At 26.3% G+C, this 16,239-nt stretch overlaps 3 protein-coding genes across 6 annotated transcripts; all 3 read right to left on the minus strand.

Annotated features, from left to right (window-relative positions):
* Nucleotides 1-280: 280 nt before the first annotated feature.
* Nucleotides 281-4,253, minus strand: LOC126901412 (protein ROP). Of its 4 annotated transcripts, none has more exons than XM_050677836.1 (11): nt 4,078-4,253; nt 3,829-3,978; nt 3,614-3,769; nt 2,683-2,786; nt 2,221-2,585; nt 2,062-2,163; nt 1,538-1,997; nt 1,026-1,058; nt 666-853; nt 441-595; nt 281-375 (listed from the first exon to the last, which is right to left on the minus strand). In XM_050677836.1, exons 1-11 carry the CDS (start codon nt 4,103-4,105, stop codon nt 314-316), a joined length of 1,803 nt encoding a protein of 600 aa, XP_050533793.1. In that variant the 5' UTR covers nt 4,106-4,253; the 3' UTR covers nt 281-313. The 4 variants fall into 4 exon arrangements, with proteins under 4 accessions (XP_050533793.1, XP_050533794.1, XP_050533796.1 ...); XM_050677837.1 differs by lacking the exon at nt 2,683-2,786 and adding an exon at nt 3,190-3,293; XM_050677839.1 differs by lacking the exon at nt 1,026-1,058 and having other exon boundaries at nt 4,078-4,252.
* Nucleotides 4,254-6,141: 1,888 nt separating this feature from the next.
* LOC126901417 (uncharacterized) lies at nt 6,142-8,604 on the minus strand. Its single transcript, XM_050677847.1, has 5 exons — nt 7,961-8,604; nt 6,980-7,139; nt 6,565-6,755; nt 6,343-6,504; nt 6,142-6,250 (listed from the first exon to the last, which is right to left on the minus strand). Exons 2-5 carry the CDS (start codon nt 7,125-7,127, stop codon nt 6,218-6,220), a joined length of 534 nt encoding a protein of 177 aa, XP_050533804.1. The 5' UTR covers nt 7,128-7,139; nt 7,961-8,604; the 3' UTR covers nt 6,142-6,217.
* Nucleotides 8,605-10,708: 2,104 nt separating this feature from the next.
* LOC126901414 (N-glycosylase/DNA lyase) lies at nt 10,709-15,231 on the minus strand. The gene is made up of 5 exons (XM_050677843.1): nt 14,987-15,231; nt 13,343-13,642; nt 13,001-13,274; nt 11,385-11,579; nt 10,709-10,903 (listed from the first exon to the last, which is right to left on the minus strand). Exons 1-5 carry the CDS (start codon nt 15,055-15,057, stop codon nt 10,802-10,804), a joined length of 942 nt encoding a protein of 313 aa, XP_050533800.1. The 5' UTR covers nt 15,058-15,231; the 3' UTR covers nt 10,709-10,801.
* Between the last annotated feature and the right edge of the window lie 1,008 nt (nt 15,232-16,239).

Raw genomic sequence — 16,239 nt, forward strand, 5'->3', positions numbered from 1 at the left:
AAAAAAATAACAAACAAAAAACTAATAAAAATTATTAAAAATATATAGTGATAATAGATCATAATAATAATTGAATTAAGAAGTTAGTTCATAGTGAATGAAATTATTAATTTTTATAATGTGAAGAATAGGAAGGTCAATGCAAAACTATAACTAAATATTTTTTCAGGTTTTTTCTTTTTTTTACTAATTATAAAAGTTAAGTTTTACCTTATATTTATTAATAAAACAAAAATCTCGATTCATAAGGCTATATCAAGAAATAATTTTGAAATAATATAACAATATGTGATGTATGGAAGTAGTTGATAACTTATTGACTTAAGGCAGAAAGATTGTTGAGAAAGTCTTCCGGCGTAAGTATATGTGAAGAGCCTTTAAAAATAACAAAAATTAATATGTTAAAGATGAAACTGATACTAATTATTTTAACTCAATACCTATAATAACTTCCCAATTTTTAACCTGACTGGTAACTTCATACGCACACCTTATTTCAGAAAAACTGACGCCACCAATTACAAATACAATCAGTCTAGGTACATTTTTTATTAACTGTTGACCTTTATCTTTATGCCAATGACCATATCTTGCACTAATAAGATAAATAAAAATTATATTTTAATTTTATGTAAAATAAAATATGATTATCAAAATATACTTACCTAGTAGGAGCATGATATCCAGATGTTGCAGCTCTACCAGCTAGGAAAGGAAAATGTTTAGAATCCAATTTGTCATCAATACAATCTTCCATTAAATCTTTAATCACTGGCGTCCAACGTGACATCTGGTATGTTTGTTCAGTGATACGCTCTTTACGAGGTATTTGGTATTGCTTCTTTCTATTACCCTAAAGTAATACATTAACATATATATTTTTATATTTTCAATTAATATTTAAATACCAAGTATAAAAGATTACAAATGTATAATTAAAAAATAAAATTTATATGAAATTGAAACTATTTGAAATTCAGATTTTTAGATTATTAATAATAAAATATTAATAAATTTCCTGTTACCTTTGATAATTTCCGATGTTTATCATCATTACTCTAAAACGTATAAGAACTAATTTTATAAATTATTATTTTACGAAGAGTGAATATTTTTGATTAAATAATACTTTTTAAGAAATTCCTAAAGAAAATATTTTGGTTTTTAAGATATTTTTATCTGCACTTGATAAAAATATTTTACGGTATTATAAAAGTAGTCATAATCATAAAAATAAAGTTTATTATTTCATTATTTGAAAACAGGTGATGTAAAAAATAATTATTTTTATGCATTATATTTTATAGATTTATATTCCTTTTGTATTATTATATCAAGTAATTAAAAACAAGTGATAGAGTAAATTTACTGACTAGTTAGTGCTTAAAAAAGTTATTTAACTTCATAATTATATTTATTTTAGTAAAACTAGTAGTTATTTGGTAATGAAGTTCCAATATTTTAATATAATCTAATAAGACTTTTTTGTTAATTGATACTACACTATTCATAAATTATGATTATTAGCAATACTTACATCAACAATTGTATTGATTCCAAGTAAATTTAAATTAACAATGGCTTGTTTGTCGGCAGGTAATAATTGGGCATGTTGTATAAGTTTATTTAGATTTTCTTCAGAAATACCATTTTTTGATAAGACATACAATATTATGATTCTCATTTTGTCATTGCTGGATGTATTTGGATCTAATAATATGGGTACAATGCACCGCATGTGATCTTTTATTTTTTCACCTTCAGCATCTGTACCCATAGCTAAATCTTGTTCCACTTTGCACAGTCTATCAACATTATCTTGATAACATTTCATACAATCCTCAGCTAAATGCAAGTGAGTAGAATATTTGCTGAGCTCTTTTTGGTACTGTGGCATTTTTTTAATCATAGTAGATAAATCTCGCATGGAAGTTTTACTTTCACCAGCTGACATTCTCTTTGAATCAATGAATTTTTTCAAATTTTTTGTTACATTTCTAAATGAAAGATGTAAAGTGTTAATATTATTATAGCTAAAAAGGTTAAATACTAAAAACATACGTTGAAACAACTGCAATATGCTGATGTCTTAGTTCAACCCAAAGCTCATCATTTTCATCCAACAAAACTTCCTTGAGAGGTGCACCAGCAGTAGCCTCATATCTATAAAAATTCAATCATTGAAATATGCAATCTTTTATTAGATATAAATTAATTTACTTATAAACATCATTTTCAATTGGTAAAAGGTCATAGGCCATAGCTTGAAAAGTAAGTTCATGCAAGACTGGAGACACACAATCAAAACCTCTATCCAAAATAATTAATTGTGATCGAGCTTTTTCAGGACCTTCACCCATAGTTGGCTCATCTGCTTTGTATGCATCTAATTTCTGTTGGACAATCTGTGCTAACTCAGCATTGCGTTCAAAGTCACTTCTATAGCGAACAGATGGATACTCTCCAAGTGTTGCACATACAGTTGCTATTTGTTCAGCAATACGTTCCATGTTAGGTACACGACTACTTACCAATAAAGGGTTGTAATAACATTGAAAAGTTTCTTTTGAGTCCAAAGAAAATACCTAGAAAATAGTTAAAGAGCTGATTAAGTATGTGTTAGTATATATCATGTATATGAATGAAAATAATATATTATGAATAAAAAATTGTCAAACACACCTGACGTTCATATGGAAGGAAAGCAATATTTATTTCTTTGAGCGTTTTAATTTTTTTGGCAGCAATTGATTTACAAAGCTCATTAAAGAGCTCTTCTTGACACGCTTTTGTTAAAATAAGCAAGAAATATTATTAGTGTGAATAGATAAGCAAAAATAAACATTTTTACTAGAAATATATTATATAGGATATATAAATATAATATTTATGATATAATATATCTCATAATATTAAATAAGAAATATTGTTATATTATTATTACCATCACCAAAGACATGGATTAATACATTAGAATAGTCAACTAAGCAAATCATAAACAAACTTCTTGTAGTACAATGAGAACAAAAAATTAAAAATGTATGATTAAAAGTATAAATAATTTATAGTAAGACATATTCATTAAAATGTTTTAGTTAGTAGATGGCAAATAAATATAATTCAGTTAACACATTCACCACGAATATTTTTAAAACTCAGTTAGTTTTGAAGCAATATCCTTAAAATTACCTGTTGTTCATATGATATAAATGCAATATTTATTTCCTTTAATGTTTTGATGAATTTGGCAGCTGGGGATAAACTTAACTTGTTGAATAACTCATCGGGACATGCTGTAATATAAATAAGGGTTTGGGGAAATGTTATTTAATGTCTTTGTTGATTTTTTATCTTAATTTAAAATCTCATTCCCAAACAGTTTTGTTATTTTGAAAGAGAAAATTTGTGTTATTAAAATTTTTTGATAAAAAATTAATTTTATTATTTTATATTTAATAGTAGAAATAGAAACTACAAATGAGTTTATTCATAAATAATAATAGTAGCAAAAATACAATTGTTGAGCAATTTTAAATATCTTTTAGAAAATGTCAAGTCCTCTAATTTTTAACATTTAAATATTTTATAAAATAATTTTAATAGCTAAGATTACCTTCAGTAAAAAATACATGCGCTGCTTTGTACATTGATTTTCCTGGGCTTGAAAAATCTCTTATAAGTGCAGCAACTGACTTCTCACTTGGCGACATCAAGTACACTGCTTCCAATGTTGTTAATGGTTCACGCTTTTTTTGTAAATCTTCAACAACTTCAAACACAAAGGTTCATAAGAAAAATATTCAAAAAAAATTATTACTTATAAATTACTTGTAATTCCTTCAGCAGAAATTTCATGCATTTTGCAACAAGCTGATATCATTCTCATAGCAAGTTGATCAACAACCATGACACGCCATTCAATACCTTTTTCAGCACCTTTTTTTACTCCTTTTTGTTTGATCACATCATTCATAATTTCTATAGCAAAAGTATTAAAAATAAATATAGTACTTTTAAAAAACTTAAAAATAAAATTGAAAAAAATTATACGAAAAACATTAAATTATAAATATATACTTTGTCCAACAACTGCCTTTAGGGCCATAATGAATTTTATAAGTCAAAATAATCGTGGTATTAACAAAACAATTTCAAAATATATTTTAATAGAAACAAACTTTAAACAAACGACCAACAAATTGAAAACATTACGTCATTCACAATCGCTATGCAACTTACTCTAGAGATAACACTGAAAAAATGGTGGAAAATCAATTGAGAAATTGGTCAATATTCAGTGTAGCCAGTATTTAAATACTAAATTAGTTTCTGTTGTCCTTACTGCTAGGGTATGATATTTTAGCTTTTAAACTAGTGTTCAAATAAAACCCATATTAAATTATAAATTTAATCTTAATTATGGTAATAATTTACTTAAATAAATACGTTATTTAATATATATATTGTGTAATATTTATAATATTAAAAATAATTTAATGAACAACTTTTAATTTTTTAATAGTAAATTATAAATAAAACCTTTACACATGTGTATTTAAATAGACATATGGAATATAAACTGAAACGGCGTATTTAACACCTTTTATTTTTAATGAATTTTAAGAAAGCTTACAATCTGTTTATAGTATAAACTTTATACATTGGATGTAAAATTAATTTTAAATAATCAAATAAAAATTAATAATTTACAAATAATTAATACAAATGAAAAGAAGAAAAATATAAAGTGAAAAAATAAAAGGATTTTTCAATATAATATTAATATAATAATATTATTTTACTATTTTGTTGAGATCATGTAGCACTTGTTTTACTGTTTTATGGGAGTAGTCGTTCTTTAAAAATAATTTGTAGTAAAATTGTTGAATAAATGTCCAGACAGCGCATGATGGAAGTGGGTATTCTAAATTAAAACAGTGTTGGGAAAGTTCCTTTTTAAATAGAACTCGTTCCGTTCCCCGTTCATTTTCTAAAATATGAACTCGTTCCAGATCCTAGTTCTTTATATTAAGAAGTAACTTGTTCCAGATCCAGTTCCTCCAAAATAAGAACTCGTTCCACTCTTCGTTCCTTTTATGTAACCAAGTTATTTAAAAAATTGTGGCAATGAGATCATGATAACGGTCATCAATGATTTTCATCAGCAGTCGAATACAAAACAAATTTGTAGTATTCCTTATCTAAAAGTATTCGAAAATTATATTTATAAGCAGGTAGTAAATGCTAACGACTTGTGTCAACGCGACCAATGTCTATTGTCTACATATAAGTTAGAAATAATAAATCAGAAAACCCAAAACCTTTAACATACAGGGTGTACAGTAAGTCAGGAAACGGGTTTCTATTGTTCTCATTGTTTGTAACAATGAGAACAATAGAAACCCGTTTCCTGACTTACTGAACACTCTTTATATTAGTTAACAAGAAACGACGATAATATTCGGTGCATTATTTAATATACAGAATGTTCAGTAAGTCAGAAAACGGGTTTCTATTGTTCTCATTGTTACAAACCCGTTTCCTGACTTACTGAACATTCTGTATATTAAATATTTACTGTATACCTACATGTGATAATAACTCTATTTATAGTCAATTGATTCATTTAAACAGCCTACGATCTCGGCTAGGTATTAGGAGACTTCCATTGTCAAAAGTCAACTAAAAATACCTTAATATTTTAATGTCTAGATACGAAGAAAACTACACTAAAACATGTTTATAAAAATTTTTAGGAACTGTAATTTCCGTTCACGTTCCTTAAAAAATGGAATTTGTTCATTTTCCTCGTTCCTTTATTTTAAAATGAAGCAGTTCCTAGCATCGTTCTTTCAAAAAGAACTCGTTCCAGGAATCCGTTCCTTTTGGAACCAGTTCCTTCTCAACACTGAATTAAAAACATGGAATATCTTAAAGCAGACATCCACTGCTCTTATTATTAAAAAAATTTTATACTTGATGGTATCAAAATATAATAATATATCACGTGGTTTTAAAATCGTGCCAATAATTAAAATGAATGGTTGTATTGGCTGATTTCTACTTTGTAGTAATGAGATGTAAGCTTCAGCTTGTTCAACTGTCTCGTGGAAACTAATGAATGAATTTTGAGAATTCTTTATAGAATATTTAATGATATTTTTTTTTCCATTTTTATCTCTCGTCACTTTTCGCGACGTTGGCACGAAAAGCGAGCTTAATAAATAGAAGAATGCTGTATTAGTTCCACCTGACCAAGAAAATAATTAATTTAATGCTAAAATATCCTTTTATTAAACTGCTAAAATAATTTGATTTATATTTGTAATAAAGTATTATTACTTTGACAAATGTCTGATCTTTGAGAAGTTGTTCTACAAGTATTTTGCTATCTCGGTCTTTATTGTGTTTTTCTATAATATTCATAATATCTTGGTAAGAATCATCAAATGAATCGACCATCATACTATTATATTTGATAAGTTGTTTAAAGTCAATATCCACCTACAAAAATGTAACTCTTGAATTTAATTATTTTATGTATAAGCAATACATTTCACATACGAGTTTATATCCAAGGGGCAATCTATAACTAGCCCATTCATTTATTATTTCGTTTGTTTCTTTAGCCTCTCTAATCCTTTTAAGTCTATAATTGACAGTAGAACTCCAATGCTCTTGTAACTGCGGAAATGGAATATTTAAATGATTGTATTTTATAATGTCTATATCTCTGATGTTCTCTTCTTCTGGTTCTAAATAAATTAATGATTATTAATTAAAAAAATATTTCAATTAAATTCACTGATGCAACTAAGTGGGAATATAGAGTCTTTACCTACTAAAATTGTTTAAATTGCTCTATAAATTTTTTAAGGTAAATAAATTTATAATAAAATAATTATTATTTTTTAAGGTGAAGTAAAAATAATTTTATTGTAGTTGCACCAACGGTTAAATTTAACAATAAATATTTTACCTATAATAAAGTTATCTGTTGAAGAATTATTCAGATTAATATTTTTATTATTTTTTTCTATTAAGCCGCTTGTCTTCAGCGATCGCATGTTATTATAAAATTTTGCGTATAATTTACCCCGAGGAGTGCTATTTTTTACACTTCGCATAAAATATATATCCTGTAAAATAAATTATTATTTAACAATAATACATAATTGAATAGTAAATGGGTAGTAGTAGTTATACATAAAGTACACTAGTGTAGTAAATCATTTTAAATAACCCGCTTTAATGTTTTAACCTTCTTTCATAATTCTTAGCATATATGTCCAACACATTAATCAAGGTTTTAGTAGTGTTAGACTAGATACGATTTGTGATCTTTTGACGTATCATTGAAAGAAATCGGTTCAGTGAGAGCTGAGAAAAAGTGGTAAAAGACACAAAAAAAAACACATCATAGTAAAATTAATACCTTCTCAGCTTCGCATCGAAGCTAAAATTGACTCCAGTTATTTATTTGTTTAACATTATTATTTTCTATAAGCTTTTATAAAATTGTTCTATTTTGTATTAACAGTACGTAATTAACATGTGCTAACATAGTTTCGAATGTTTTTAATTCAAAACAAATACTTTCATTACTTTTAAGTCTACTTTAAAGTGTATTTATATGATAGATTTGAAACTGAATACCATAAATCTTAAAAGAGATAAAAAATACAATGAGCTTAAAAAGAAGTAACAGTTATTTTGACATAATTGGTAATGCAACATTACAGTGCTTGACTAGTGGCATTAACTATCCTATTGGAGAGACTGAGGTAGATTTTTTGTTTAGGAAATAAGCTCAATTAGATGAATTCTAATAGATCATCTAATTAATATGTTTTTTTTTGTATGATATGATTTTCAAATGTATAAATTCATATTTAAATTCAATCGGACGTCCGCAAAATACAAATGTAATGACATTGAACAATAAAATAATTTTACATACAATGAGAAGATATACTCCAAATCAATCCACGGATTCAACGATTCGACGCACAGTGGGGCAACGAGCTTCAAAAGTTGGCATTAAATCATGGAGCAAAAAAATATATTCCTAAAATTAATATTATTTTTATTTTTGTCCATCAGATATACAAAAAGTCATTTACATAATATTAACATAGGTATTTACTATATACTAAAATCCCAGCCCATCATTATAGCTTCACCTAGAATAGATTTTACGTTTTTTCTGCTTTAAAATTCCGATTTTTTTTTACTGCGGTCTCCACACAATCTCATATCCGCTATGTTGTATTTCATTCTGCTAATGTGTTATTTTGTCAGGGAGTTCCATAAATTCTTGAAATTACATGAATTTGATTATAGTAATGATTCTTAGGAAAGCGTACTTTTAATATACAGAAATTTACTGAACAGGATCTTTATTTGCGGTATGCTGTGTATACAGTTATGCACCTAAAAATTCTGCTATCATTTTTGGTTTCGAACACTGGTCAAGTCCCTCAATATCTTACCTCTTACTCACAAATATTTTGTTCAAAATCTATTTATGAAACGGGGAAATGTTCAATGAATGCTATGGGACATTAGCCACTCAGAAATTTCAATCAAACACCTCAAGTTTAGATTAATTTCAAAAAATACGACAATATTTAAAAACTATAATCGAATCATTATAATCATAGACCGTAATATTTATTTAAAAAACCATTATAAATTTTGTAATAATTTTGATTATAAGTAATGTTTCAATAAATAAACCATTACGTTATGATACTAATTTAAGTTCAGAAATATTCTTCGACTTAATATGTTATCAAAATCGTTTTTAGTTAAAATATAATTGCAAAGGCAAATTGTCAAGATTTTGTCTCGCATCTAGCGGAATAAATATGATTAGAAGTATACTTTTGTAGGTATCCGATAAAGACGTTAGGTGCATTTAATCTATACCCGCATTTTATTTCAAAATTTTACAAAACACGTTATATTATTATTGTCATTTATATATTATTCTATGTCGTTTCGTGTGTGTGTGTGTTACGGTACAACGTACAGAAATGTAAGTAGTGTATGTATTTATTTAAACCCGAATGATACGTTTAAATAATTAACAATTATAGAGTAATATTTTTCGGGATCAGGAGCAAGTGATTACGGGAAAAAATGCCACCCCATCCAACAAATCCAAACCCGTCCGCGATTCTAGCACAGAGGCTGCAAAAGCGAAGTTGGATCGGGAGAAGACGATTTCGGAAAGGAAGTCCAAACGTTTCGAACGTACGTCTCGCTACGGAAACCAATGGTTTGCTCCTAGAGAAGGGATGGCAAAAACCGGTTACCAAGTAGGTAACAGATTATGGAAAGGGGTAAAAGGTGAAATTGGTAGCACGCCCAACGCGTCGGTTGAAAAGTAAGGTTTACGGAGATAGATACATACGGTAATGATAACGGGCAACCGCATTCTTGAAAAAGGCATTGGCGGCAGTATGACGTTTGCGCGGCGGCCATGTGACACGGTCACTCGTATCGAATAGGAGTTAAAAAGTAGAGTATTCGAAATTAAAGTACTTTGAATGTATTTAACGGAGTAGGCAAAAACGAATATTCCGAGTATTCGCTAAATAAATAAATATTTAAACTCGTAAATTTGAAAATAATACAATAGTGAATTGTTTGTCATTGGAACAAAATGATACGAATCGGAAGTTCATTGTATAATAATTGACTAAGTAAGAGTCGCTGTGTACGATAATTTCCATGCATAAAATGTAATATCAGTTACGATATTTTTTATATCGGATAATGATGTCTTAACGTTTGTAAAGATATCGCACACATAAAAAATTATTATTTTTTCAAATAAAAAAAGTAATATAAATAGGAAAAATCATGTTTCACTATCGAGCAACAACACACATAAAAAACAACATACACGTGAAACAAATATAAGCATGTTAAAAAAGGTTTTATTCATATCGAAATATAATTTGAATGCATTAATATAATTATTATTAAGTAATCATCGATATAATAAGAAAAATAAACAATTGCAATTTAAATCGTGATAATGCAATACGTTTTAAACACACCAAGACTTTATTATTTTTCGACCTATGGTAAATAATATTGTAAACATAGGATATTAGTTTCTTTTAAAAATAAAAAAATTAACGTTTCTTTATTGTCTCGATCACACACATAAAAAAATTTCATTCATATTGAAGTAATGTAGTACTTGGAATACGAATTGCTATAATTATCATTAAAAAAATACGGTTTAATGAGACTCAAACCTAAATCAGTACAATAATATTGGTAAAAGAATTACGTTGTAAATTAAATAAGGAATAAACGTTTTTGATAAACTCCGAGAGCAGACTGCACGTAGTAATCGTGATTATCCTCCATTGCCGAATGGCAATATTTTATGGAATCGAGGTTTGACAGGCTGATAAGTAAACAATATAAATCAAAATAAAATCCAAGATAAGAACTAACAAAAAGGGTCTATCTGATTAAATTCAATTTTTAACTTTATGGAGATTTTAATAGTGGAACATAAATTTATCAAAATCATAAAATGTTGTACTTAGAAATAAAAACATAATAAAAGTAATAATTCGTATTTTTTATGAAAATATATATTCGTTTCTGGGTCATATTGAAAAAAAAACTAAATTTCTATCAATTTTTAGTTGAGAATAACAAATATAATTTTAACACATAATTACACGTGTGATGATATCAACTTTCTATTTTTAAATAATTTATCTAAACATAAAAAATACAGTATTAAAATATGAAATAGGAACATATACTGTCAACATATCTTCTTCTTCTTCGTTGATTTTTTTATGTTTTCTTCTACCTCGCAATAACCTTCATATTCCTTAAAACTCTTAAGATCATCTAAAAATAGAACCTAGAATAAAACATATTAATTACCTAACAAATATAACATGTCTGAATAAAAGTGGCATACAATCTTAATAGTATTATAGGCAGTTACTACAATTACCAAAAATAAATATTGATTAAGAATTTTAACCTTTTGAGTATATTATAACTAAAAAAAAAAAATAACATTTACCTCCTTCTAATTAAAATTAAAAATATAATAACACAAGTTATATAAAAACAATTATTATACAATTAATTTAGCCAAAAGAAAAATTATTTTTATTCCAATTATGCTATTATAAGTATAACAATATTTGTAGCAGTGAAAACTTATCATTTATTAATAAAAAAAAAACTAGACTGATTTAAATAATGTTAATTATCACTTAGACAAGTACTTCATTATAATTTTGCTAGTTTAATTGTGCTAAAAATATAATGTCACAAAAATTTATTTACATTTAAGTTATAAATTATTTTATAATAATTTTTTTTATGCTCACTGTATGTGCCCATCCTGCATGTATTTTAAATAATGATCTGAAGTAATCGCCTATTTCATTATAAACACGATCAGTTACGCTCTTATATTTTTTTAAATGTGGTAAGTAATTGTCACGAGCAATTTGAAATACATGAGTATCAACAGGAACAGCTTCAAGATGTTCAAGAGACATTAAACAAATACAATCAGCTACCTAAAATAAATATTGATGTAAAATAAAAAGTATATAAATATATACACATATATAGGTGGTCTTATTATTCATCTCAAAAAAAATTTGACACCAGGTACTCGGCATTTATTCTATAAAATAAATAAATAAGTTTGGCGATGTTCGAGTGTCCTAGGTTAACCCCTTTACTTCTTCTAAGTTTTTTACACTATGGAGTAAAATTGTATGTAACCATGTTTACTATTTGTCGCTGTACTACCGACATATGACAATCATAATTTGAAGCATTTATCATGTAACTTATTGTAACTTTTATTACAGGTATTATAATTTTCTATAACATGTTCTCTCAGAAACTCATTATTTACTAAGAAATAACTTTAAACACTTTTAAGAAGAACTTTTTATGGCCACTAGCCAGCAGTGTATATAAAACATTTTACCATAACAAATGTTTGACATACATGGGAATTTTCCTAAATTTATTAGGAAATTTATTTATTTACTTATTTTGGTATAATATCACAATAAGAAAAAATAAATACAAACAGCATGTTTAGATATCACAATTAAAAAAAAAGTTTTAAACTGAAATATGTTATCTAACGCTAGGTTGACAGTGTATACAAGTGATTTTTACTCACAAAATAAAAATAATTTAAAAATGTTTTTTGTTTTTTTCTTTGGATACCTTTAGTTACATATTATTCTTGAATTATTAGGTATGTAATACTTTTTAAGTTCATTCTTTTTTTTTAAATAATTTTTGTAGTCTTGGACAACATAACAGACATATATTTAAATATTTTTCTCTAACAAAAAAAAGAATTTTAATTTTCTTTTTAAATTGGTCAATTAAATTAAAAATTTTTAATTTAGGATAAGTACTTACAATGGCTAAAAATAGCTATTTAAAATTTCAAAAAATAAATAAAAATATTTTTTTATTAGAGACAACTAATAAAAAAATATTTTTTAAATGTTATCCAAAATGTAAAAATCATTTAAAAAAAAGTAATACATAACATTTGCTGGATTAAAAGTTATTAAAGATGTTAAATATTGCGAGATACTCTATATACAAGACAAAAAAAGCAAAATTAACTTTTTCTTTTAAATTGTAAGTATAGTTAACTAATTAATATCATAATTTCAAAACATGAAGTTCTACTTACAAACAGTATCTTTAACCATGCAAACTACTATCTTTAAACAACAACTCATTTTTGTTTATTATAAAAAAATGTATGTTCATTGCAGAATTGTAAATTAATGTATGTTTAACTATTATTAACAGGGAATTATTTGCAAAATTTTGATGAGTATCATGTTTTACTCAAATAAGTCATAAAATCATTATTTTTAATGTCAGTTAAGTTTTAAGCGACATATTTTGGGATAGATAATCATAATATTTGAAGATAATTTGAAATTATCATTACCTTAGGTCCAATTCCTGGCAATAACATCAGTTCTTTTTTGGCACAAGTGTAGTCCATATTTTTCAACTTTTCTATCCATTTATTCCCTCCAAATTCAACTATTTTTTCAGCAGTTTGTCGTATAAACTTAGCTCTATAACCAAATTTTGCTTTCTTCAGTTCTTCTTCAACATCATTTCCAACTAATTTATCAATACTAGGAAAAGCATAATACTGGGTTCCAATTATATTTTTACCATAGAGGCTACACATTTTTTCAACCATTGAAGATATTCTTGAAAAAAAAAAACATACATAAAAATTTTGTAACTTAAAATTTTTCTTATCGACTGAGATAGTTACCTTATAATATTATTATTGGAAGAACATATAAAGGACAAAATATTTTCAATAGGCTCTTGTCTTAACATTCGAATTCCTTTGAATTTTTGAGCACTTTTTTTAAATATGGGATCATTTAGACTCCATATTTCATAGTATTTTTCCAAATCTTCGTCCATCCTGAGATAATGGCACAATGTTGTTTCATCAGAATCAGTAGGTGGATTACGTTTGTATGCAATATGATCATCATACTGCACTAATGTCCAAAGGCCATCAGCATAAACTCCCACATATTCATTAGGTACTGTTTCTTTCCATCTATTAAACATAATTAATAATTTTTAAAATAAAATATTTTGAAGTTATAATTAATTAAAATAAATTATTGTAATTTAAAAAACAAAAAAATTGAACTTTGACTTTTATAAAATGAGTAATAAATTACTAAATTTTAAATTGAAGGGTTTAATACAACAATCTCTTATCAAAATTTTGAAATTATTTTGCAAACAAAAAATACTAAGTGATATACTTCATTGTATATATCAAACTTTATACTTTAGTGTTTACTAAACTTTAAATTTTCAGAAATTTAAAAAATATGAATTTTAGAAAAAGAGAACGAAGTTAACAAACAATTGTACTAGACCCTTAAAATATAATGGTAACTTAACAGTATTCAAATCATTAATAAATGTAGTATTCTATGTATAATATAAGCAGGCACCAGTGTCTCCCCGACAATTCTGGAGCTTATTGCCCAAGATCAAAATTAAATAATGGTAATTTTAGAAAAAATTGATTAACTTATTTCTTTAACGTAAAATTATGGTAGTTCAGATGTGTAAAGGGATAGAACGTCTTTTCGTTCTACATTTCAAAAACTATTTAAATACCCATAAAAAATTTCTAATTTAAATGTATTGCTAGGAGGCCTAATTAGAAATCAGGTTGACACTGTATGTATGGAAAAACAATAAGTGTATTCTAAAAATGTTTAAAAATTATTAATAGTATTAGTTTTGGTTGTTAGAGAGATGAACAAGAACACGTACTAAGACTTGTAGGTCCATTGTGCACATTTCTAACTAAATTAAATTAATTTGGTTTTTACATATGAGTGTTATTGTTTGTATACTAAACACTACATATGTATACAAATATACAGATTCTATTAGATCACCCAATATTTGTTCAATGATTCATTTCTTTCTAGCAAAATTAAGTATCAATAGAGTTTTAGGTTTTTGATATCATTTTTTTCAGGAAATACTTTTACTAAGATAATAGTGTGCCTAGGGTAAAATATTAACACACAATGTGAAATAAATTTATCTCTTCTGTTTCACACTTCCTACACAGTGGTGATTTTGTTACCCTCATAACCTCAATGTGTAAAGATGTTTAAGCAGACAACTGTGTCCTGTCAGAATGCTTATTTGATATCAATTCATATTATTAAGATTCCTCAGCAGTAGATTGGGTGTTTTGATAAACATTTTTGATTGCCTACGTAACACAAAGTATTAACAGTATTTAATACAGATAATAATTTTTAGAAATGTTTTAACACCAAATTTAGGTGTTACTAGAGTAGCTTGACATTCATTACATTTAGACAAAGATATTTTAAATAAATATTATATACAATTTTTCAAATACCTGAAACACTGACCACCTAATAAAACACATTTCAAGTTTATTTTATCTTTACTGCAAATAAACTTTTTCATAGTATATTAGCAGCTATTATTAAAAATCAAAGTCAATTTTTTTAATAATTTATCTCATTGTTATAAATTTTCATATATTTTTTTTTAGATATAATAAAAAGATAAACTTGCGAAATATAAAATAATATAGTATTTTATAATAAAAAATATAATTTGTAGTAATAATTTATTAATAACTCAAAAAGTTAGAATCCTTTACAAGTATAACTATAATTAAACAATTGAATAATGCGGTTTATCATTTTGACTAATAAACAATAACTTGTGATAACACTACTGATAGTAAGTAAAACACCCGCGTATTTACAATGGATTTATTTTAATCTCGAAACGGTGAGTTTTATTTCAAAAAATTTCTTTTATTATATTTTATGTTTAGTTCACAGTTTAAAAAACGTTTCCTCAAATTTTTACACCACAGCCAATCAATAAAGAAAAGTGTTCTTAAAAATAAGAGCTATTGGATATTTTGAGATTGACATTATTAATTTTAGTCTCGCGGCATAACTTATTCTACTAATTATCAGCACTCTAATACGTGATACAATGTCATACATTGAACGTTAAAATAAGGTGGTAAATAACACGAGACATAGCACTTGCTGCGTACCAGTTAGTGGCTAGCGGTATAAAAATTGTCCACGAACACGCCGTCCCGCTTTATTAGTTTTGATAGATGAAAAAAAATCGCCAACACCTTCTGAACTCCTGGTACTATTTTCAAAATATTTTTAAATGTACGCACATTGAATTACATAAAATAAAACGGCCACTCAATTATGTGACGTTCACCTTCTGAATCCCTGGTACTGTTTTTTCATTTTTATCCATTTGGTGACGACGAGTCGTGTCATGATTGTTAAGTGTATTTATGTCAATTGCATTGCCTAAATTCAACTCCTGACTACATCATATCTATTTGCAATTTTTTATAAATTCATTCAGCGATTATTACTTAAAATATTTACCGGTCAATTGTCTTTGTTGCCGCGGCTTTATCCTTATTTAAAGAAAAACAATATGTATATTATTTTAGTATGATGAAGAAAACCATATGCGCACATTCAGTTTAAATTTTTGAGACTGCTAAAACTTATGTGTATAATCATTTTTTTTACTTAGAAATAATTGCAAAATTACAATTTTGTAATTTTTTTTGATGTATCAAAAATAAAGGGGTGT

This window comes from Daktulosphaira vitifoliae, unplaced genomic scaffold, assembly GCF_025091365.1.
Source record: "Daktulosphaira vitifoliae isolate Bord-2020 unplaced genomic scaffold, ASM2509136v1 Scaffold_3, whole genome shotgun sequence".
NCBI classification, from domain to species: domain Eukaryota; kingdom Metazoa; phylum Arthropoda; class Insecta; order Hemiptera; family Phylloxeridae; genus Daktulosphaira; species Daktulosphaira vitifoliae.

Excerpts from the sequence above, each read along its gene's own strand:
- LOC126901414 (XM_050677843.1), bottom strand. The coding sequence starts at position 15,057 with ATGAAAAAGTTTATTTGCAGTAAAGATAAAATAAACTTGAAATGTGTT. Across the intron at positions 11,580-13,000 it reads TGCCAGGAATTGGACCTAAG|GTAGCTGATTGTATTTGTTT; the intron begins GTAATGATAATT and ends TATTTATTTTAG. Across the intron at positions 10,904-11,384 it reads ATGCAGGATGGGCACATACA|GTTCTATTTTTAGATGATCT; the intron begins GTGAGCATAAAA and ends GTTTTATTCTAG.
- LOC126901412 (XM_050677836.1), bottom strand. The coding sequence starts at position 4,105 with ATGGCCCTAAAGGCAGTTGTTGGACAAA. Across the intron at positions 2,586-2,682 it reads TCCTTCCATATGAACGTCAG|GTATTTTCTTTGGACTCAAA; the intron begins GTGTGTTTGACA and ends ACTATTTTCTAG. Across the intron at positions 376-440 it reads AAATTGGGAAGTTATTATAG|GCTCTTCACATATACTTACG; the intron begins GTATTGAGTTAA and ends TTATTTTTAAAG.
- LOC126901417 (XM_050677847.1), bottom strand. The coding sequence starts at position 7,127 with ATGCGAAGTGTAAAAAATAGCACTCCTCGGGGTAAATTATACGCAAAA. Across the intron at positions 6,756-6,979 it reads AACAGATAACTTTATTATAG|AACCAGAAGAAGAGAACATC; the intron begins GTAAAATATTTA and ends TAATTTATTTAG. Across the intron at positions 6,505-6,564 it reads TGCCCCTTGGATATAAACTC|GTGGATATTGACTTTAAACA; the intron begins GTATGTGAAATG and ends ACATTTTTGTAG.